The following is a 24,025-nucleotide window of genomic DNA, read 5'->3' as shown; positions in this document are numbered from 1 at the left end:
ACGCCTCTTAGTAAAAGGAGCCTTGTGTAACTCGATGTAAACAAGAAATCAAAAGTGAATTATAGTAGAACATTCATGCCTGCCAGTGACTTGAATCTAGACATGTTAACGAGGGATTACACTATCATTCTATTATGGAGTCGGAGAGCCCAGATACTGTGAGACGTCAATGGAATCACCTCCATTGTACTGAGTTATTTTTTGAGGCTCTTTCTCCTTCCACGTTTTGAATGTTGAAGAAAAGGTATCCGTGGAATATTGTTAGTAACCTTTCTTTAGTGGGTTAATATCCAGCTCGTATTAATCCCTCGAAGTGAAATCTAAATCCTATTGGACACCTTTTTGCAAAGTTTCATCAGCACTCAGATATTAAATGATGAAGTTAGGAATTATCTGAGATAATTAGTCAGTAGTGGCCAGAGTTATCCCTGTTGTGTGATTAGAGCTCCATCCCGGGTGGGGTCTGCAAAGTGTTGAAATACTAGTGTGCTGCCAAGTCTAGGTATTGGTACTGGTTTGGAGTCAGAATACAAGAAATTTCTCTCCAGTTGGTGAGAGGTAAGATTCCATTTCTAGCACTGGTTTACACAAATAACGCAGAGAAAGGATAACCCTCAAAATGCAACTTTCAGGAATATCTAGAACTAAGACAATCTAATGCCTAACTAAAATTAGTATTTATGGTTTATTCATTTACTAGCCGTTAAGCCCGTAAAAACGGGCGAGTATTGCAGCCCTCCTCTCTCCCCTGGCCTCACCCCGTCCACCGATCCTCCCCCCATATCCAGCGACCTTCCTCTTTCCCTTGGCCTCCCCCCTCCCCCATGTCCAGCAACCCTCCTCTGTGCCCTGCTCTCACCCCAATTCCAGCAACCATGGCCTCTCCCCCCTGCCCTCCCCCCATGTCCAGCTACCCTCATCGCCACCGCTCCCTCCACCCTCCGTGCCGGGCCCCCTGCACTGACCTGACAGCGCCTCTCACCTCGGTGTGAAAGCGCTACAGGCAGCACCAGATCGCGGGAGCGGCGGTGGAGATAGGGGGGGAGGGTGGAGGTTGTTTCGCGTGATGTTCCTTTCCAGGTGGCAGCGGTGGCGGCGTCCAACAATTCGGCTCCGTTTCCCTCTCTGTTCCGCCCTCTGACGTCATGACGTCTTGACGCGAGGGCGGGACAGAGAGGGAAGTCTGTACTGTGCATTTGCAAGTGAGTATGGTCACTTGCCGTTTATATGTTTGATAGTCCACCTTTAGAACTTACATGTTTAAAACAATGAGCTACAAAACAACAGAAACGCAGTGAAGTAAAAACAGTCAGTAAGGCTCATGCAAATCAATGCATATCGTAAGCTTGGCCCAACAGATACTGTTTTAACATTGCTTTGAAGAAGGCGGCTTTTTTTATTTTTTGTAATTTTAAAGCCCAAGGCAACTTGTTCCATTCTGTGGATCCTGCCTTACTGAAGGTACCAGTTCCGGTAATGTCTAGTCACAAGTCTCTCAAGTTTGGGACAACAAATGCACAGGCACTTGCCGAACGCAGTGCCCCATAGGAAAATGTTGAAGCAATTTATGATTTCCCCAGCGTCCTCCAGCCTACTCTCTCCTTCCAACTGAAATTTAAATCCCTTACAACAGCACAAAGATTCGCGATACCTTGTGATGATAGATTTTGAAACGTGAAGCCATATTTTTGTAAAAAATGGCTTTAGCGCGTACTTACACAGGTCATTCCCAAGCTCTAAAGCCATGTGGGTAAAATGGGCAAATTTCTGAGGGCTCCTTTTACTGAATAGTGGTATACAGGAAGTACCATTGGGCTACTACAGCAGCCTGGTGGTACTTCCCAACCCTAACGTGCCATCATTTCTGGTGCTACAAAAATGTATTTATGTAGCACCAGAGTGTACCCGGCGGTAATCGGTAGTGCTGCACGCTGCCTGGTTACCACCAGGTCAACACGGGAGCCCTTACTGCCACCTCAATGGGTGGTGGTAAGGGGTCCCCCCCTGAAATGATCGCACAACAAGTAATTTACTTGCCGCCTGACCCTTTCCTATAGGAAAGCGAGACTTCTCTTTTACCAGCTGCAGTAGAAGGGGACCTTGGCGTGCAAGTAAAAGCATGCCGATGCTAGAGCCAGCCCCCTTTTGCCATAGCTTGGTAAAAGGGGCCCTCAGTGAGCAGCGAGCATGGAATTTTGGTACATTCTTTTACCCATTAAGTCTATAGATTTAAGGTCCTTGTTTGGAGAATAAGGCATACGGTCTTTAGATGTTTTGTTCCTCCTCATTGCAGATTTGACTATCAAAGAAACATGAGACAATTGTTGCTTGCCGTGTCCTAAAACTTCCTACACTCAATATTTATTATCTGAATTTCGTTTACTTGGTCTAACTAAATAAGGAGTTGACCAAATGGATATGTACAGGTCTTGAAGTATTTCATCTCTAGGGAGCCGCAATACTCTCTCCTTATGAAGGTCATATAATGGACATAGAATAACTCTTCCACTCTACGATTGCCTAATGTGTCTGTACACACGAACCTTATTCTACCACAACATTACTGTATTTGTTCATACCGGAATTGGCCAACGCCTTTACGGTACTATGTAAGCCACATTGAGCCCTGCAATAGGTGGGAAAATGTGGGGTACAAATGTAACAAATAAATAAATAAATATTAATAGTCACATGCTAATTTTCCCATTAGCACATGAGCACCTACTGCCACCAATTTCGTAGGCGATAGGGACTCGTGCGCTAACCGATTGCTAATCAGTTAGTGTGCCATGGCCATGCACTGACCGAATCAGTGCAGAACACACTTACTCTCCACCCCCAGACCTGCCTCAGCCCTTAAAAAATAGAATCTGTTTTTTAGCACATGGGAAGCAGGCATTACTGTCAAATTTACTGCGAGATACCTGAGCACACCCCGCGGTAAGCCCTTTTCCTAAAGTTTAGCACATGCTCACAGAATTAGAACACATTAAGAAGCCCTTTTACTAAAGGGTTGCCACGGAGCAACAGGCTTCCTCATGGCAACCCAGAGCTACCTCCAGCCCAACACGGATGTTGGCGCTCGTTCTGCCTCGAGCGTGCACCATTTCTGGCAGTACAGAAAATAATTCCATAATTTCTAGCACGGCACTAACGCAGCAGTAATCTTTGACTCCTCTCTCTCCTTCTCTGCTCATATTCAACAGATTGCCAAAACCTGTCATTTCTTTCTCTATAACATTAGCAAAATCCGTCCCTTCATCTCTGAACATTCTGCCAGAACCCTTAACCACACTCTTATCACCTGTCGTCTTGATTATTGTAACCTGCTTCTCACCGGCCTCCCTCTCAGCCATCTCTCTCCTCTTCAATCAGTCCAAAACTCTGCTGCGCGACACATTTTCCGCCAAAGTCACTATGCACACGTTAGCCCCCTCCTTAAGTCACTTCACTGGCTCCCTATCCATTTCCGTATTCAGTTTAAGCTTCTCTTATTGACCTATACGTGTATTCACTCTGCTGCTCCCCAGTACCTCTCCACTCTCATCTCTCCCTATGCCCCACCTTGGGTACTCCGTTCTGTAGATAAATCTCTCTTATCCGTCCCCTTCTCCTCTACTGCTAATTCTAGACTCCGTTCCTTCTGTCTTGCTGCACCTCAACGCCTGGAATAGACTTCCAGAGCCTGTGCATATAGCCCCGTCTTTGGCCGTCTTCAAGTCCAAACTTAAAGCCCACCTCTTTACCACTGCTTTTGACTCCTAACCTCTACTCACTTGCCCTGTCCTTTTTATCCTCACCTCTTTATTCCCTTACCTTTAATTGTTCTGTCTGTCTGCCTGTCTTATCTAGATTGTAAGCTGTTTGAGCAGGGGCTGTCTTTTTGTATATGGTGTACAGCACTGCGTATGCCTTGTAGCGCTATAGAAATGTTAAATAGTAGTAGTATTTTATACCTATCTTTTTTTATTTAGATTTTGCTCACACCTTTTTCAGTAGTAGCTCAAGGTGAGTTACATTCAGGTACTCTGGATATTTCCTCTGTCGCAAGAAGACTCACAATCTAAGTTTGTACATGAAGCAATGGAGGGTTAAGTGACTTGCCCAAGATCACAAGGAGCAGCAATGGGATTTGAACCGGCCACCTCTGGATTGCAAGACCGGTGCTCTAACCACTAGGCCACTCCTCATGGACCATGTAGCTCTTAGCGAGTGCTAATGTCTATTAGTACATGCTGAGTTTTAGTAAAAGGGCTATTTTGATTGTAGACTGCCTTCAGTAGAGTGGATCTGGAAGATGGTATGTAAATGTATAAATTGAATTCTGTGTTGAAAGTAAATGTATGAATATTTGTGAAAACGAGATCATTTGCAAGTAACTCTGTTTGAAATCACAGTAAAATGTTGCTGTAAAGAAGTTACACATATGTACTTCTGACCTTTCTTTCTGAAGGATGGAAGAGTAAATGAACCCTGATTCAGATAATAATGCACTGTGGAACTGATGTGTATTATATATTCTAACGGCCATGTTTCTCCTGATCAAAGATATAGTGTTGAGTGCCATTACCCAATCAACTTTTGTGTGTCTCTATCTATGTTTTTCTCTCAGTACTAGATATCACAAAAAATGTTTGCTGCTTTTCCTTTAAGCGCTGATGGTTTCTAGAGAAGACGGAACTTATTGCAAGTTGTGACTGGTTCCTTTGAGGTAAGGATTATCCCGCAGCATTTTTGGATAATCCCCATGTTAGTCCATCGGAATTGCAAAATATAAGAAATCAAACAAGCTATGTTCATTGCTATGCTTCTTCTTATTTACTTAAGTACATAAGCACTGCCACACTGGGAAAACACCAAAGGTCCATCAAGCCCAGCATCCTGTCTCCGACAGTGGCCAATCCAGGCTTCAAGAACCCAGCAACCTCCCCCCCCCCCCAAAAAAAAAAAAACGTAATTCTTAATAATGTTCAATGGACTTTTCCCTCAGGAATCTATCCAAACCCCCCTGAAATTCTGTAAGGCCATCCGCTGTCACTACATTCTCCAGCAACGAGTTCCAGACTCTAACTACAGGCTGAGTAAAGAAAAACTTTCTCCTGTTTGTTTTAAATCTACCATATTCTAGCTTCATCTTGTGTCCCTTGGTTTTGTTGTTGTTTGAAAGTGTAAACAAACGCTTCACATCTGTCCGCGCTATTCCGCTCATTATCTTGTAGACTTCTATCATATCACCCCTCAGCTGCCTTTTCTCCAAGCTGAAGAGCCCTAACCTTCTCAGCCTTTCCTCCTAGGGAAGTCGTTCCATTCCCTTTATCATTTTCGTCGCTCTTCTCTGCACTTTCTCTAATTCCTTTATATCTTTTTTGAGATGCGGCGACCAGAATTGGACACAATATTCTAGGTGCGGTCGCACAGTGGCGCGATACAACGGTATTATAACGTCCTCGTGTTTCGCTTTCTTAGCTGCCGCAGCACACTGAGCAGAAGTTTTAACGTCTTATCTACGATGACTCCCAGATCCCTTTCTAGGTCTGTAACTCCTAAAGTGGAACCTTGCATGACATAGCTGTAATTCGGGTTCCTCTTACCCACATGCATCACTTTGCACTTGTCAACATTGAACTTCATCTGCCACTTACACGCCCAATCCCCCAATCTCTCAAGGTCCTCTTTTAATCTTTCACACTCCTCCTGCGACTTGATGACCCTGAATAATTTTGTGTCATCTGCGAATTTAATTACCTCACTAGTTACTCCCATCTCTAGGTCATTTATAACTATGTTAAAAAGCAGCGGTCCCAACACAGACCCCTACGGGACCCCACTAACTACCCTTCTCCACTGAGAATACTGACCATTCAACCCTACTCTTTGCTTCCTATCTTTCAACCAGTTCTTAATCCACAGTAATACCCTACCTCCGATCCCATGACTCTCCAGTTTCCTCTGGAGTCTTTCATGATTCACTTTGTCAAATGCCTTTTGAAAATCCAGATACACAATATCCACAGGCTCCCCACTGTCCACATGTTTGTTCACTCCCCTCAAAAACATGCAGTAGATTGGTGAGGCAAGACTTTCCTTCACTAAATCCATGCTGACTTTGTCTCATCAGCCCATGTTTTTGTATGTGCTCTGTAATTTTATTCTTAATAATAGCCTCTACCATTTTGCCCAGAACCGACGTCAGACTCACCGGTCTATAATTTCCCAGATCTCCTCTGCAACCCTTTTTAAAAATCGGCATAACATTGGCTACCCTCCAGTCTTCCGGTACCACACCTGATTTTAGGGATAGATTGGATATCACCAACAGTAGCTCTACAGGTTCATTCTTCAGTTCTATTAATACTCTGGGATGAATACCATCCGGTCCTGGTGATTTACTACTCTTCAGTTTGCAGAACTGACCCATTACATCCTCCAAGTTCACAGTGAATTCATTTAGTTTCTCCGACTCGGCTGCTTCAAATACCCTTTCCGGCACCGGTATCCCTCCCAAATCCTCCTCGGTGAAGACTGAAGCAAAGAATTCATTTAATTTATCCACTATGGCTTTGTCTTCCCTGATCGCCCCTTTAACACCACTTTCATCCAGTGGCCAAACCAATTCTTTAGCCGGGGTCCTTTTACTACAGTGTGGTAACACCTGGGCTTAGTGGGTCCAAAATAAATAAAACAAATAGCAGGAAGTATTTTTTCACACAAAGAATAGTTAAGCTCTGGAGCTCACTGCCGGAGGATGTGGTAACAGCGTTTAGAGTATCTGGGTTTAAAAAAGGTTTGGCCAAGTTTCAGGAGGAAAATTCCATAGTCTGCTATTGAGATAGACATGGGGGAAGCCACTGCTTGCCTCAGGATTGGTAGCATGGAATGTTGCTGCTAATTAGGTTTCTGCCAGGTACAATGTTACTACTCTTTGAGATTCTGCATGGAACCTTGCTATTCGTTATGATTCCGGAATCTTGTTACTCTTTGGGATTCTGTAATGTTGCTACTTCTTTGTGATTCTGGAATCTTGCTACTGTTTTGGATTCTGCCAGGTACTTGTGTCCTGGATTGGCCACTGTTGGAAGCAGGATACAGGACTAGATGGACCATTGGTCTGACCCAATATGGTTATTCTTATGTTCTTAATGCAAGTTCTTTCACACACACTAAGCCCAGAATTTATGCAGAAGGTTTTTTTTAAGCATTTTGTTTTTTGCAGGTTATTTGCTAATATTGGAGGAAAGAATCAGGAGAAAAACTTCTACAGTGACACACAGGCAGCAAAGACAGCAAAGGTGATCCAGGGAATGAGGAACAGATGAGAGTTCATCAAAACAGATTGCATTGATGAGAGTCCCAACTTGGCCAACTTTTGCCTTTGTCAGGAGTCACCAAGTTCCTTCAGACAAATTCTGAAAGGTTCAATGCAAAGACACATTATCGATAACGTATATAGTAGCATCTCCCTCTCATCACATCTATTCAACAATATGTAGATTATGTGTCTTTGCGCTGAACCTTTCAGGATTTGTCTGAAGAAACTTGGTGACTCCTGATGAAGGCAAAGCTGAAACCTGGCTGTTGGGTCCCTCTTCAATAAAATCTGTTTTGATGAACTCTCGTTTGTTTCTCATTCCCTGGATCACCTTTGCTGTCTTTGTTACCTATGTGCTAATATTGCCATAGATAAATAGATAGATAGATAGATAGATAGATAGATAGATAGATAGATAGATAGATAGATAACTCCTAATTTTGCTATAAAAATCTTTTTCTCTTTAACATTCAAGGTCATTGGCTCGTAGACATTCTTAATGAAGAGAAGCCACCACAGAACAATTTCATATGGATTTTACAAGCTTTTCAAAGAATTATTCCAAAGATGCCTACAAGCCACTTTGAACCAAAACCTGTTTTTGGAAAATAATGGGATACAAGAATGCATAAATAAATAAAATAAATACATCATTGACATTAGTTTTCTATTAATGCCTACACATGAGAGACTGCTGATAAACTGGTTTAAATCTCTTCAGCTACTAGGCACATTCCCTCTAAGTCTACTCTACTTGGACATTGACTCAGCCTCCATTAAGTCAAGTGGACAAATTAATATGTTTGATTGGTCCAATTGCCAGATATTGTCAATAAATTCAGACTTGGCTTTTGTAGATGGCTTACCAAGAGATTTTGTTTAAAAAAATAGCATCCTGTCAGGAGCAAAACATGGTTGAGTGAAGATTGCTTGCTACAAGTGTTTACGAATTGAACACTGATCAACTGAAAAATAGAAGTTTATTGCATGCTGTATAGATTTTAAGAGTTTTCCTCCCCATTGCCATTTTCTTTGCAGGTCAAGACTGAAACAGGGATGAAAGCTTACAACCACACTATGGTGTCGGAATTTGTAATCCTGGGGCTTGTGAGCTCCCAAGAGACTCAAATATGGCTATTTATGGTGTTTTTATGTATCTACTTTCTAACCATCATGGGCAATGTTGTTATCATCACAGTAGTAAAATTAGACCGTGGCCTTCACACCCCCATGTATTTCTTCCTCAGTAACTTGTCTTTTTTGGAGATCTGGTACACCACAACGATTGTCCCTAAAATGTTGGCCAACTTCCTGTCAGTAAGCCAAACTATTTCATTCTCCAGTTGCATGATTCAGTTGTACTGCTTTGTTTGCTTGGGGGCTACTGAGTGTTACCTCTTGTCAGTGATGGGTTATGATCGATATTTGGCCATTTGTGCACCTCTGCATTATCCAACACACATGAATAGCACATCTTGTTTCCAGCTGGCGCTCGGTTCCTGGGTGTGTGGTATCCTCACAGGCTTGTTACCAGTGATGTTAATATCTAGATTGCAGTTCTGTGGTTCTAACTTCATAAACCACTTCTACTGTGACATTCCCCCACTCTTAAGTCTGTCTTGCACCGACACTTTTGTGGCGGAAATAACCATTTTCGTGCTCTCGTTCTTGGTTCTTCTTTGCTGTTTCCTTCTGACTGTGGTGTCGTACATTTTCATCCTGTTCTCCATATTGAAAATTCCTTCTGCCACAGGGAGGCAAAGAGCCTTTTCTACCTGCGGGTCACACTTGATCGTGGTGGTAATATATTACGGGACTATGATATTTATGTATGTCAGACCCAGCTCCAGTTATTCATCCAACCTCAATAAAGTTGTGTCTGTTTTTTATACAGTCATCACTCCAATGCTGAATCCTGTGATATATAGCTTGAGGAACAAAGATGTTAAAAATGCAACAAAAAGACTAGTGCGAAAATTAATTTTCTCCTAGATATATTGCACAGTTACATAAATGTATAATGCTGAATACTCCATTTGTGATGTCCATAAGAAGTCAATGGTGCAATGAGTCCAATCTTCCTTCAGTTTTCCTTCTCTGGACAGTTATTATCTTTGATTACTCAGGGGAAAAGCCAGGAACCATCCTTATACAATGGCATCCTGAAAAATGGCCTGCGGTAGTGTAGGTGCAGGTTTTGAGCGTGTGCCGATCCATTTTTCAACGTGCCTGTAAAAAAAAGTCCCTTTTTAAATTCTTTTTGCCGAAAATGGACGTGCGGCAAAATTAATATTGGCGTGCGGCCATTTTGGATCTGAGACCTTACCGCCAGCCATTGACCTAGCGGTAAAGTCTCACACAGTAACCAGGCGGTAATGACCTGCGTGCACCGAAAAATGAAATTACCGCAAGATCCACATGGTAGCTGGGCGGTAAATCCATTCTGGCGCACGTTGATGCTTACGCGGCTTAGTAAAAGGGCCCCTAATACTTTTACCACACATTTAAAAGACTTCATATAAGCAATGGTCAAAATACGTCTCTAGATCAAAATATATGAACCCCAGGAATGGATGGAGCTGAACTGTTCTGCATATGTATCTTCAACAACAGAAATCTGGTATCAATGTAAGAACTGTAATCAGTAATCTAATAATGATCTTTTTTGTATATGCAGTGAAAGCAAAAAAACAATGTTAAACTGACATAATGTTCCCCAAAACAGAATTTTAGAGGTTCCCTCGTTTCTTCTAAAGGTGTTTTAACAGAATATATTATATATATTTTACTACTGTGACAGTATCCTTCTGACACTGGTGGAATCGCCCTTTTACAGTGAAGACTCTTTTTCTTATATATAAATAAGTTGTAAAGTGAACGCTTGGCATGCAGGGACCCTTATTTAGCAGTATGGACCCAAGCAACAGTATCATCAGACTTTTACTAGGGGCCTTTTTATGCAGGACATTAGCAAGTGCTAAGTCCAGGGTTTTACATGGCAGATTTTTTGGCCATTATCTTTTTCCATTAACATGCATTACTGGGGAAAAATTAACATGGGCTCCCGTATTACTGCTACCTTATTTAGAAGGTAGTAAGGGCTCCCATGTTAACTCCGTATTAACCAATTCACATACACTAATATGAATATGTTAGCTTCCATGCCCATGACACGCCCTCTTAATTTTTTTAAAATTCCTAACACAGGAGTTAGCGCATACTAACAAGCAAAATGTGTTAAAACGCTTTGTGGTAGCCTGCATTCCTATGCTAATCATGTCTTAAGGACCTAAAACATGCCTTGTTAAAAAGGCCCCTTAAAGAGGCATCCACTAGGGAAGGTGCAAGTGGAATCACTCCTGCCTCCATCACCCTTTGGAACACCACTAACTACCCTTCTCCACTGAGAATACTGACCATTTAACCCTACTCTCTCTTTTCTTTTAACCAGTTTTTAATCCACAATAGAACACTACCTCCTATCCCATGACTCTCCAATTTCCTCTAGAGTCTTTCATGAGGTACTTTGTCAAACGCCTTCTGAAAATCCAGACACACAATATCAACCGGCTCACCTTTATCCACATGTTTGTTCACCCCTTCAAAGAAATGTAGTAGATTGGTGAGGCAAGATTTCCCTTCACTAAATTCATGTTGACTTTGTCTCATTAATCCATGCTTTTGAATATGCTCTGCAATTTTGTTCTTAATAATAGTCTCTACCATTTTGCCCGGCACCAACGTCAGACTTACCGGTCTATAATTTCCCGGATCTCCTCTGGAACCTTTTTTTAAAAAAATTGGCATTACATTGGCCACCCTCCAATCTTTAAACCCAATTTAAAGCTGATGTTAAGACTTTTCTGTTTCAGGATGCCTTCCACTAAGCCATTTCCTTCCTCGTGCTCTCAGGCGTTACAGACCTTTGGGCACACTTCTGAGATGTGTGTGCAAAAGAATTGGATAATGAGCTCTGAACCATCAATAATTGGGTGCAATCAACAAATTATTGATGTTGACTGGCAGTCATTAAAACTTGTGTGTGCATCTGGATGCAAGTTATTTTATACGGTACAGGGCCAGATTCTATATAAGGCGCCTAAAAAAATCCAAGCGGTAAACATTTCCACCTAAGCATACTCTACAAAGGCACAGCATATAGAATTCGCTTAGTTGATATCCCAGTGCCTGAAACTATGGGCCTCTATTTACACCAATGAAATCATGGCGTAAATCCCTGTGTGTAGATTTACGCACACTGAGCCATATTCTATAACTATGTGTGTAAATTTTGGGATGCCCATGGGATGCCCATTTCCCCACCCAAAGCCATGCCCCTTGTGTTTGACTTTGGGTCATCAGCATTTTTCTGATTTAGACATAAAAAAACAAAGCAGACATTTTGGGGCCCTTTTACTAAGCTTTGGTAAGCACTAAGGGGGTCTTTTACTAAAGTTTGGCTTGAGTTATCTGCAGCAGGGCTCATAGGAATAAAATGGGCCCTGCTGCAGATAACTCGAGCTAAGCTTTAGAAAAAGACCCCCTAAAACATGCTTATCACAGGTTAAAAAACCACTACCATGGGGTGTGCTAGGGTATTGTTAATTTCCACAGGGATAGTAGAATAATATCAAAATATATAACCCACAAATTCCACTATTGTATACCTGGGTATTGGAGGTGTGTGATCGCTAGCATATATGAAATGTGGAGAAAAAAAGACTTCAGAAATCCTAGAGAATGCTCCTGTGTGGAAACCACCATATGTCTGTGGAGCACCCCACTTCTTCAATCACTAGTCTTCACAAAAAAAACTCCACTCTTCTTATTCATATACTGCGTGCACAAACACCTAACACAATACTCAAAGGTGAAGGCAACTAATCCAAAACATTCGGTGAAAGAAAAACTACTTAACTTAAATATTCTTAGAACTGTCCAGTCTTCATCTATTTCCAAAGCCCAACAGGAGACCCTGTTTCGCCCCAAATAGGCTGTTTCAAGGGCAAAAACTTTAATCCAGACAGCTGATTTCCATAATTCAAAGTCACCGCATTCAACTGCCTCCGGTTGGCGTCTGACGCCAACCGGAGGCAGTTGAATGCGGTGACTTTGAATTATGGAAATCAGCTGTCTGGATTAAAGTTTTTGCCCTTGAAACAGCCTATTTGGGGCGAAACAGGGTCTCCTGTTGGGCTTTGGAAATAGATGAAGACTGGACAGTTCTAAGAATATTTAAGTTAAGTAGTTTTTCTTTCACCGAATGTTTTGGATTAGTTGCCTTCACCTTTGAGTATTGTGTTAGGTGTTTGTGCACGCAGTATATGAATAAGAAGAGTGGAGTTTTTTTTGTGAAGACTAGTGATTGAAGAAGTGGGGTGCTCCACAGACATATGGTGGTTTCCACACAGGAGCATTCTCTAGGATTTCTGAAGTCTTTTTTTCTCCACATTTCATATATGCTAGCGATCACACACCTCCAATACCCAGGTATACAATAGTGGAATTTGTGGGTTATATAGTGTGCTAGGGTATCCCATGGTAGTTTTGGGATAGGTGGTCGTGATGGAGGATAGGCATGTTCTGCACGCCTATTGGTTTGCACAGCTACATTGCCCTGCACTAACCGATTACTGCAGGATTAGCACATGAACCCTTATTGCCTAGAAAATAGATGCCGGTAAGTACTCATGCAGTCATGGCCATGCGCTAATGGGGAAATGAGCAAGTGGCCGATAATGGGAATAATGGAAAATGGGGCCATTTTACCACCATGCTAAAAGTGGTCTCAGTATGTGGGAAAGACCCAAACTGGTGATAGCGTTGACCAGTTTTAGCAAAGTTTAGTAAAAGGACACCTTTATTTTTATGCAAATGACATGAAATGACAACCAGAAAAAAAAGTTGGAATGTTGAACTGGTAAGGTCGCAAATTCCGTCCCACTGAGATCTTGCTTCACCTATTGGTAAATGTGCGGAGATTTCTATTTTTACCACAGTCTTTGGTAGAACCAAAATTAATGATGGGATTTGTGTGTGTGTGTGTGTGTGTGTGTGTTTTAAGCCCTTGGGGTGAAATGGAGAGCCTACTTAATTAGACCCTTTGAGTATTTTCAATGACTATAAAACGATGCTTCTCAAGACTTACCTTGTATCCTAGACCAAATAAAGAATCCTGAGTATTCACAGAAACAAGTAACTACTTATTCCCAAATCTTTTTGTGTGTGACTGCAGAATGCAGACTTTATGTCTCGATATGAGTAGCACAGATCTGAATAATGTTTTGTAACATGTTTTTTTATGGTATGATTTATTTTTAATTTAAACCTAGAATGAAGAATTCAATGCATTATCCGGAAAAAGATGGGCGTCACCTGACAAACTGAGCCAGGAACATAAGAAAACACAAACCGATACACGCAATAAAGGGATACAATATCTTAGGCCTGCCTAGTACCTGTCACTGCTGCTTAGGAAGAAATTCTGCTCCTTGATTAAATTGTGACCGTGCCAAGAAGGTAATGTCAAGAAACAAAAACATGATTGCGACGTTCTGCCATAATAGGATTTTAATCCAGCAAAATAACTTTGGCTCTCTTAAGACACCCTAAAAAGTAAAGTTCACAGAGTTACTTTCACTACATCGAGAAATTTGCTTAGAACACGAGTCCCAAAATCAGGATCCTCGCTGAGACCTGAACATGCAAATTACCCTACGGGGCTAACTTCTGGCAAAAGAACAAAAACATTAAAAAATCAACGAGCTTCTGTCAAACCTCTGAAATACAAAGCTGTAAGTATCAGTACTAAATTCAACTCTACCATGATAGCAACGGTGGCATATTTTCTTTTCTATTATTTTAATATTGTGCAAGGCATTGATTGCTAAATAATATATTGCATTTGAATACCTTAAATGCCACAGAAATTGATTTACAAGTGGGTGAACCTTATAAATGGCAGCCTAGATCACGTTGATCTTCCAGTTAGGATTCTTCATTGACCACGTGATAGACATACTTTATTAGGCATGCTGAATAATATTTTATTTATTTATTACATTTTATTGAACATTTGCTATATTGTTATTTGCCGATCCAGTACTAGATAGTAGAATAAATGAGACTTAAGAACAATACAATATTAAGGGGTCCTTTTACTAAGCTACAGTGTGTGGGGTTATTGAACAGTACAAGGAAGATGTCCATGCAAATAATAATTACTGCTCACGCTTTCCAAAAATACTAGGACTAGGGGGGGGGGGGCATGCGATGAAACTACAGTGTAGTAAATTTAAAACAAATCGGAGAAAATTTTTCTTCACCCAACGCGTAATTAAACTCTGGAATTCTTTGCCGGAGAACGTGGTGAAGGCGGTTAGCTTGGCAAGTTTAAAAAGGGGTTAGACGGTTTCCTAAAGGACAAGTCCATAAACCGCTACTAAATGGACTTGGGAAAAATCCACAATTCCAGGAATAACATGTATAGAAAGTTTGTTCGTTTGGGAAGCTCGCCAGGTGCCCTTGGCCTGGATTGGCCCCTGTCGTGGACAGGATGCTGGGCTCGATGGACCCTTGGTCTTTTCCCAGTGTGGCATTACTTATATACTTATAATGGATTGTTAAGATGCTAGTTAACGGCTTGTGAGCTAATTAATTTGCATGTGCATCTTTGATAGGCATGGTTATAGTTATGGTTAATTTTATTGATGTACTGCTCTTCCTTTAAAATAATAACAAAGTGGTGTACATCAAATGCAAAATTTAAAATACAATCCACAAAAGAACAACAATATTGATTAAAGAACAAATGGAGTACAATGTCAGCAGAGCAGAAAAGTTCAATTTGAACGTCATATGTAGAATCTGGGGGATTGTGTGTTGTGCGATTTTTTTTTCCTCACAAGAAGGGTCTGGAGACCACACCTACAGAAAAATATAAACAAGATGGAGTCAGTCCAGAGGGCAGCTACCAATTGGTAAGCAGTCTCGGTCATAAAGCATATACTGATAGGCTCATGAACCTCAATATGTATATGCTGGGAGAGAGGGGATACGATAGAGACATTTAAATACCTCAATGGTGTTAATGTACAGGAGGCGAGCATTTTTCAAATGAGAGGGCATAAGATGAAGTTAAGAGGAAATAGGCTTAGGAGGAATCTAAGAAAATACTCTTTCACGGAAAGGGTGGTGGATGCGTGGAATGGCCTCCATAGGCTTAGGAGGAATCTAAGAAAATACTATTTCACGGAAAGGGTGGTGGATGCGTGGAATGGCCTCCCAGTGAAGGTCATGGAGAAGAGAACTGTGTCGGAATGTAAGAAAGCTTGGGACAGGCACGTGGGATCCCTTAGGAAAAGGAGGAGTTAGTGGGTACTGCAGAAGGGCAGACTGGATGGGCCATTTGGTTCTCATCTGCCATCATGTTTCTCTGTTTCTAATAGCAGAGACAACTATATTACAATACCCCCTAATTGTATAAAAGTCCCCAACAACTGCACATACAAATTTGTACACACAATTTAATTGAATAACAAGCCAATTAGTGCCAATAAATGTCTTTTTAAAAAGCAATTATTGGCGCTAACTGAAATCAATGATCATGTACGTGTGTAAATTTAGGTGCGTCATTCGGATCCAAATTTTACCATGTCCGGAAGAAGGGCACAAAAATGGGATAGTCATGGGCATTTTGGGGCAAAGAGTGGGTGTGGATTCCAGTTACCCATGCAATTATAAAATAAGGGAGGAGGGGGGTCAGCATCTAAATTTAGGTGGGAGCATTTGCACCAAATTTTCGTTGGTATGAATAGATGTACTTACATTTATGTACAACCCCTGTGCTTAAGTGCTAGTCTATAAACCGTGCCTAATTTTAGGCGTGGCTTATAGAATAGAACTTAAGCATTTTTTGCACCTATTTTGTTAGGCACGATTTATAGAATTCACCCCTATATGTATGTATATTATAACGCCACTCCCACTCAGCCCAAACTGGGGGAGATTCTATATGTGGCGCCTGAGAAATCTGCACAGAGAAAAATTATGCCTAGGCATAGTCTCTAAAGTGGAGGAGTGGCCTAGTGATGTGAGCACTAGGCTTAACATCCAAAGGCAGCCAGTTCAAATCCTCCTGCTGCTCCTTGTGATCTTGGGCAAGTCACTTAACCCTCAGTTGCCTCAGGTATGAACTTAGATTGTGAGCCTTCCATGGACAGAGAAATACCCAGCGTACTTAACTGTAACTCACCTTGAACTACTACTGAAAAAGGTGTGAGCAAAATCTAAATAAATGATGCCTACGTTTTATATAGAATAGGCTTAAGTTCAGCGCGGTATATAGAACATGCCAAGTGGCTCGCCTCACAACTAAATTTGGCTGCATCCATTTAGGCCAACCCCGATGCTCATAAATTAAAGAAATGCCCATGCCCCACCCATGGCAAAAAGCATCCTCTTTCTGCATAACTTGAACACATAAAATAGATCTGCAAAAAAAACAGGTCTAATGAGTAGACGCAGAGACATGGTTGCTGCTTAAACATATCTTCAGCAGCACCATTTCAACAAACGTACTAATGACATAACTCGTCACCACTGGCACTTTATCCGGCGACTGCTACCACTGAACTTCAAAACCAGTAGAGGTAGTGGGCAGGATACAGTGCAGATGACTTTTGGAATGGTAATACACATTCAATTTAGAGTAGTCATGAGATAATTACTAACAAAAGTCCTTTGTTCTTAATTCTTTCTGTAGCTGAAACATAAAACTGCCATGAGAAGAGGAAACCAGACCTCAGTGACTGAATTTGTCATCCTGGGATTTCCTAGCCTGGAGAAATTCTCCATTTTGCTATTCGTGGTGTTTTTAACTATTTATCTCTTCACACTTGTGGGTAACACTCTAATTTTTCTGCTTGTCAGGACTGATCGTCGCCTTCACAAGCCCATGTTCCTCCTTCTCAACAATCTGTCTCTCCTAGAAATCTGCTACACCTCCGTTATTGTTCCCAAGATGCTTTCTGGTTTTCTGCCAACCAGCAAGAACATCTCCTTCACCGGCTGCATGGTCCAGTTGTACACGTTCAGTGCCCTGGGAGCTGCAGAGTGTTACCTCCTGACAGTAATGGCCTATGACCGTTACTTAGCCATATGTAAGCCCTTGCACTATGCTACCTTGATGAGCAGCACGTCGTGTCTGAAGCTAGCTGCAGGTTCTTGGATAGGAGGTTTCATTTCCCCGGTGCTACCTGTAGTATTGATATCCAGGTTACCTTTCTGTGGCCCCAACGTAATCAACTATTTCTACTGTGATGCCCAACCCTTGCTTAAGCTGTCCTGCATGGACACCTTTACCACAGAGGCTTCCATTTCCATTCTGGCCTCCACCCTCATAGTCAGCTCCTTTGTGCTAACAGTGGTATCCTACATTTATATCATCTCAACCATTCTAAGGATGTCATCCGCCACTGGGAGACAGAAGGCCTTCTCCACCTGCGGCTCCCACCTCACTGTGGTCATCGTATTCTATGGCACCATTGTATGTATGTATGTGCAGCCTACAGGAGGCTATTCCTTGGATGTGAACAAGGTGTTATCTTTGTCGTATACAGTGTTCACACCCATGCTAAACCCCATCATCTACAGCCTGAGGAACAAGGACATCAAAGATGCCCTGAGAAGAGTAATACGAAGGTCAAACGTTTGCCCAAGGAAAAGAAGTGATTGTCATATGAAATCGGGATGGAAGAGAGCTAAAGTAAAGGTTATATCAGTACATTAACTAACTAGAAAGATAACTTTACAGAGAGGTTGTCGGAAAATGGCCATTTATGAATATTTGTTGAAAAAACACAAGAGTCCTTGTACTAAAGCACTAACCTGTGCTTAGTGCAGCAAAAATAGCCTAATATGGTGTCTTATACGGTCTGTGCCAGAGCCGGTGGTGGGAGGTGAGGCTGGTGGTTGGGAGGCGGGGATAGTGCTGGGCAAGTCTCCCAGCGTCTGTGTCCTGAAAATGGCAGATACACATCAAGGTAAGGTATACACAAAAAGTAGCACATATGAGTTTGTCTTGTTGGGCAGACTTGATGGACCGTGCAGGTCTTTTTCTGCCGTCATCTACTATGTTACTATCCTGCTTATAATTGAAAAAGAAAAACGCCTATATTGCGACCCAAATCGGGAGATAGACGTTTATCTCACAAAAACGAATAAAGCGGTATAATCGAAAGCCGAATTTGGACGTTTTCAACTGCACTCCGTCGCGGATGCGGACAAAGTTGATGGGGGCGTGTCGAAGGCGTGGTGAAGGCAGAACTGGGGCGTGGTTATCGGCCGATCAGAGATAGGCGCCTTTCGCCGATAATGGAAAAAAAATATGCGTTTTTAGTGAGAATTTAGGGCACTTTTCCTGGACCCTGTTTTTCCACGAATAGGGCCCCAAAAAGTGCCCTAAATGACCAGATGACCACTGGAGGGAGTCGGGGATGACCTCCCCTGACTCACCCAGTGGTCACAAACCCCCTCCCACCACAAAAATATGCCGTTTCACAACTTTTTATGTTCACCCTCAAATGTCATACCCACCTCCCTGGCAGCAGTATGCAGGTCACTGGAGCAGTTATTAGGGGGTGCAGTGGACTTCAGGCAGGTGGACCCAGGCCCATCCCCCCCCCACCTGTTACACTTGTGCTGGTAAATGGGAGCCCTCCAAACCGCCCCCCCAAACCCACTGTACCCACATGTAGGTGCCCCCCTTCACCCCTTAGGGCAATAGTAATGGTGTAGACTTGTGGGCGGTGGGTTTTGAGGGGGATTTGGGGGGCTCAACACCCAAGGGAAGGGTGCTATGCACCTGGGAGCTCTTTTACCTTTTTTTTTTTTTTTGTAAAAGTGCCCCCTAGGGTGCCCGGTTGGTGTCCTGGCATGTGAGGGGGACCAGTGCACTACGACTCCTGGCCCCTCCCACGAACAAATGCCTTGGATTTATTCGTTTTTGAGCTGGGCGCTTTCATTTTCCATTATCACTGAAAAACAAAAACGCCCAGCTCACAAATTATCGAATAAAACATGGACGTCTATTTTTTTCGAAAATACAGTTCGGTCCGCCCCTTCACGGACCCGTTCTCGGAGATAAACGCCCATGGAGATAGACGTTTTCGTTCAATTATGCCCCTCCATGTTTGCTAACTGGTTAGCATATGGATAATGTAGGAGCCCTCGCTGACTCCTAAATAGGTGATGGTAGGACTCCCTAGGTAATTCTTTTAACGGCCAGGCGCTAAGCTCTCATTTTGTCTTGCATATTTTGTTTTGCTTATTTTAAATATTTTATTTATTTATATCAAATCCCATCCCCTTTCCCAGTGATCAAAGTCCATGTATGAAATATTTTTTTGAAAAAAAAAAAACATCTATAATTTACAATTTATGAGACAGTCCCATAATGATACACACCACATTATCAGCATCAAACATATAAACGGCGAGTGACCGTACTCACTCGCAAATGCGCAGTAGAGACCTTCTCTGCCCCGCCCCCACGTCAATACGTGATGACGGGGGGCGGAACACAGAGGGTTTGTACTGCGCATTGCTGAGGGAGGGACACCGCCGTCTAACGCTCCCCCCACCCGAGTCACCGCCGCCACCCACCTTCTACCCGGTCGGGCCCTCGCTCCACTATTGAAACAGCGAGGGTCCGGGAACGCAGCACTGAGCTCTGCTGAGCTGCCGACATCGCCCTTCCTTCTTCTTCTCTGCCTCTGTCCCACCCTCGACGACGTTACGTCACACGAGGGCGGGACAGGCAGAGAAGAAGAACGAAGGCCGACGTCGGCAGCTCAGCAGAGCTCTGTGCTGTGTTCCCGGACCCTCGCTGTTTCAATAGCGGAGCGAGGGCCCGGCCGGGTGGAAGGTGGGTGGTGACGGCTCGGTGGGGGGGCGCGAACTCGGAGGGGGAGGGCAGCGGCGAACTCGGCTGTGGGGGCGGCCCTTTCAATCCCCCCTTCCTATAATAGCCCGTTTTTACGGGCTCAAAGTCTAGTAGGAATATAAATGATCTTCACCCTGGATTCTTACATCAGCATGATGAGTTGAAGCTTATATTGCATTTCAGGAGCTCAACAAACTTACACACACACACTCACTTTTTTTCCTGCCAAACATAAGTAAAGACCAAGAGCAATTATCCAATATTTTCACTAGAATAAAATAAAGAGGATTAAGGCCTTTTCAGGGTTTGAAATATTTTTTTTTTGTTACATTTGTACCCCGCGCTTTCCCACTCATGGCAGGCTCTATGTGGCAGGCAATGGAGGGTTAAGTGACTTGCCCAGAGTCACAGGGAGCTGCCTGTGCCGGGAATCGAACTCAGTTCCTCAAGACCAAAGTCCACCACCCTAACCACTAGGTCACTCCTCCGCTCTAAATATCAAGAGAACTGTTAATGTTTCCTGTTCTGTTGCTTGAAAAAATAAAAAAAACAACAACCAGGAGACAGCTATCAGATTTCATCTGGTTCGGCAAGTCAAAGATAAATCTCTTCAGGATTAGAAACTGCTGATCTTGCGGCTCATTTTTGGAACCTAAGGGCTGAATATGTCTAGCAGCTCAGCAAATAGCTTTCAACAGGTCCAACCTGTCTCTCTCCTTAAGGTCTTTGGCCTGCTGCCTGACAGGTAGGAACAAAATGATGTGCTGGGGGGACCCTGATGGTGCTTGAGAACTGAGAAAGGGAGACAGTTTGTCATCATAGAGGATTCAATTAGCAGAGAGGATTTAATTATCCATCATATACATGCTGTTTTGCACACTCACAAAAGATGCTTTCTTTTAGCAAAGGGCAAACAAAAAATAAATCCACAATCCACTCCCCCCCCCCCCCCCCCCACCTCCTCTTCCACCACACACACACAAAGGAGCATAAAGAATTGTCCTGTGGCCTTATAAATAATTTAGGCTTCAGTGACGAGAATTTTCATTATTATATTGCTCGAGACTGTTCATTATCAAGTGGATTATTATTGGAACCACTGTTCCCTCTAAGCTGAGCAGGAAGTCCTCCACCTATAGTCCTGCCAGTGGGTGGAGCTGTTTCAGTATCATATTTTCAATAATGAGGGACAGGTAAGCTCTGTGGGTCTCTTGGGGAACTGCATGTCTTTAGTGACTGAAAACACAGGGGCCCTTTTACAAAGGCGCGCTGAAAAATGGCTTACGGTAGTGTAGACGCATGTTTTGGCCAAGCACAGAATCATTTTTCAGCGCACTGCAATTTCCCCACCCCTAGCTGTCTGTTCGTCTGTCCAATTTAGATTGTAAGCTCTGTTGAGCAGGGACTGTCTCTTCATGCTCATTTTTTACAGCGCTGCGTAAATCTAGTAGCGCTATAGAAATGTTTAGTAGTAGTAGTAGTTTTTAAGATTTTTGCCGAACGTGGACGTGCAGCAAAATAAAAATCGCCGTGCGTCCATTTTGGGTCTGAGACCTTAGCGCCAGCCATTGACCTAGCGGTAAGGTCTCACGCAGTAACCGTGCAGTGATGGTCTACGAGCGTAAAATGCCAATTACCACCCGATTACCGCCCATGCGCCAGAAAATAAAAATATTTTCCGGCGTGCGTAGTGGACGCGTATCAAAAATGAAATTACCACAAGGGCCACGCTGTAGCCGGGCGGTAACTCAAACTTGACGCTCATTGGGCATGCGTAGGCGCCTACACAGCTTAGTAAAAGGGCCCCACAATATTGAAACACCACCCCCATTGGCAGCAAGGCGTTTGGAGAACTCCTGCTCAGCTTAGAGGGAGCAAGGACTGGAACACATCTCTCAGATATAATTTTGCCTCTTGGAGATAAACTGTATAAGGCGAAGTAACAATTGTTTATGCTGTTGATGCAGGTATAAGCCAAAACATGCCCACATTGGGCTCATTTGAATAAAAATGACTTTCACCATACTGCAGTGGACTGTGTGTTTTATCTAACTCTTTTTCATACCTTCATCTTCACAAAGGCCTAGTCAGTGGGTTATGTCCACCAACCAGCAGATGGAGACAGAGAAACAAAGCAGCTCTGTGTGATTTGCTCCTTAAGGACACCATGCCACAGAATGCTCAGTATTCCGAATGACCAAGTAATAGTGCTCATATTCACAACTCCAGTCAAGTCCGGTCCTGGAGTACACCTTGCCAGTCAGATTTTCAAGATGTCTTCAGTGAATATGCATGAAAAACATTTGCGTATATGGAAGCAGCGTATGCGAATAAAATTCATACATATTCATTGCGGATATCCCCTGAAAACCTGACTGGCAAGGGGTACTTCAGGACCGGACATGGGAAACACTGGTCTAGTAGGACTAAAGAAAAGAAAATTTTCGGATATGACGTAACTTCTCCTTCCTTAGCATTCATACAAGACCTGTCAAGAACCTCTGGGATTTTAGTGCAGCTTTATGGGTAATTACTTCATAGGCATACCCCCTCCCCCCCCACACACACATAAATAGTAGTTCACACTTAGCTATGTACAGTGCAGGTCTTTACATGCTGTCATTACTATGAGTGTATGAAGGAAGACAAGTTGGATTATTCAACCTCTGGGAACGCTACATTGATCATGAGAATGGCTTTTGAGAATTAACATTCATACTTAAATATTTAGACAGAGCAGCTCATGTTGCCACTGTACAAAGCCAATTAAGCAAGGTAAGAGGAGGATTAAACAGTGTACCTGGATCTGCTTCAATTTCTAAAGAAGGGATTTATTTAAGTTTGAAAAGGAGTCAGCAAAGGTGAAATTTTGATTTAGACAGAAAAAGAAACATATTTTTGTAGATACATTTATTTATATATTATTTACCGTCTTACATTTTTCAACGCTTCTTTAGAGTGGAGAGTGGTTCTGGAGGGCTGGAGAAAGGCAGATGTGGTCCTTCTCCACAAAAGCAGAAGAGGAGGTTGGGAACAACTGGCCAGTTGGTCTGACCTTGATGGTGAATAAATGAACGCAAGTGCTTTTAAAACAGGGGATACTGAGGGTTTAGGAATCCAATGGAATTGCAGACTTAGAGACCCCAATATGTATACTTTGAGAGAAAGGCAGGCCAGGGCTTAACGGCTAGTCTGAAAGTATAGCATCATGCTTCCTTTAAAATAATGTAAGAACTGTAATCAGTAATCAGCATATGCTGTGAAAGCGAAAAACAATGTTAAACTGTCATAATGTTCCCCAAAACAGAATTTTAGAGGTTCTCTAAAATAATATATATTTTACTACTGTGACAGTATCCTTCTGACACTGATGGAATCTCCCTTTTACAGAGAAGACTCTTTTTCTTATATATAAACAAGTTGTAAAATGAACACTTGGCACGAAGGTACCGGCACCTTTTCCATTGGCTGCTAAAATTGACCCATGGACCCCAAGTTTTAATGAAAGAGCTCAGGCTCTACACACCAATTCTGCCTTGTCATAGATGCTGTGCCTGGCTGTGGGGTGGGCACCTCAGTGATCACCCCACCCCTGAAGGGTGGCCTAGCATTTGAGTACTGGCAGTGGCGTACCAAGGGGGGGGGGGGGGCGGTCCGCCCCGGGTGCACGCCGCTGGGGGGGGGGGGGGGTGCCAAGTGCCTGTAGGCTCCGCTCGTTCCGTGCTCCCTCAGCCCCGGAACAGGTTACTTCCTATTCCGGGGCAGAGGGAGCA

At 42.9% G+C, this 24,025-nt stretch overlaps 2 protein-coding genes across 2 annotated transcripts; both read left to right on the top strand.

The window, feature by feature from the left end:
* The first annotated feature begins 8,365 nt into the window (after positions 1–8,365).
* LOC115457674 (olfactory receptor 11L1-like) lies at positions 8,366–9,301 on the top strand. Its single transcript, XM_030187209.1, has one exon. It carries the CDS (start codon positions 8,366–8,368, stop codon positions 9,299–9,301), a length of 936 nt encoding a protein of 311 aa, XP_030043069.1.
* A 7,789-nt stretch (positions 9,302–17,090) lies between these two features.
* On the top strand, positions 17,091–18,098 carry LOC115457180 (olfactory receptor 6N1-like). The gene has a single exon (XM_030186604.1). The coding sequence runs from the start codon at positions 17,091–17,093 to the stop codon at positions 18,096–18,098; it is 1,008 nt and encodes a 335-aa protein (XP_030042464.1).
* Positions 18,099–24,025: the final 5,927 nt, after the last annotated feature.

The sequence above is a fragment of the Microcaecilia unicolor genome, chromosome 14 (genome assembly GCF_901765095.1).
Source record: "Microcaecilia unicolor chromosome 14, aMicUni1.1, whole genome shotgun sequence".
NCBI lineage: Eukaryota > Metazoa > Chordata > Amphibia > Gymnophiona > Siphonopidae > Microcaecilia > Microcaecilia unicolor.
This window is presented reverse-complemented; position numbering and strand designations above follow the sequence as displayed.

What these genes read in the sequence shown, in the direction of transcription:
- LOC115457674 (XM_030187209.1), top strand. Translation starts at nt 8,366, where the DNA reads ATGAAAGCTTACAACCACACTATGGTGTCGGAATTTGTAATCCTGGGG.
- LOC115457180 (XM_030186604.1), top strand. Translation starts at nt 17,091, where the DNA reads ATGAGAAGAGGAAACCAGACCTCAGTGACTGAATTTGTCATCCTGGGA.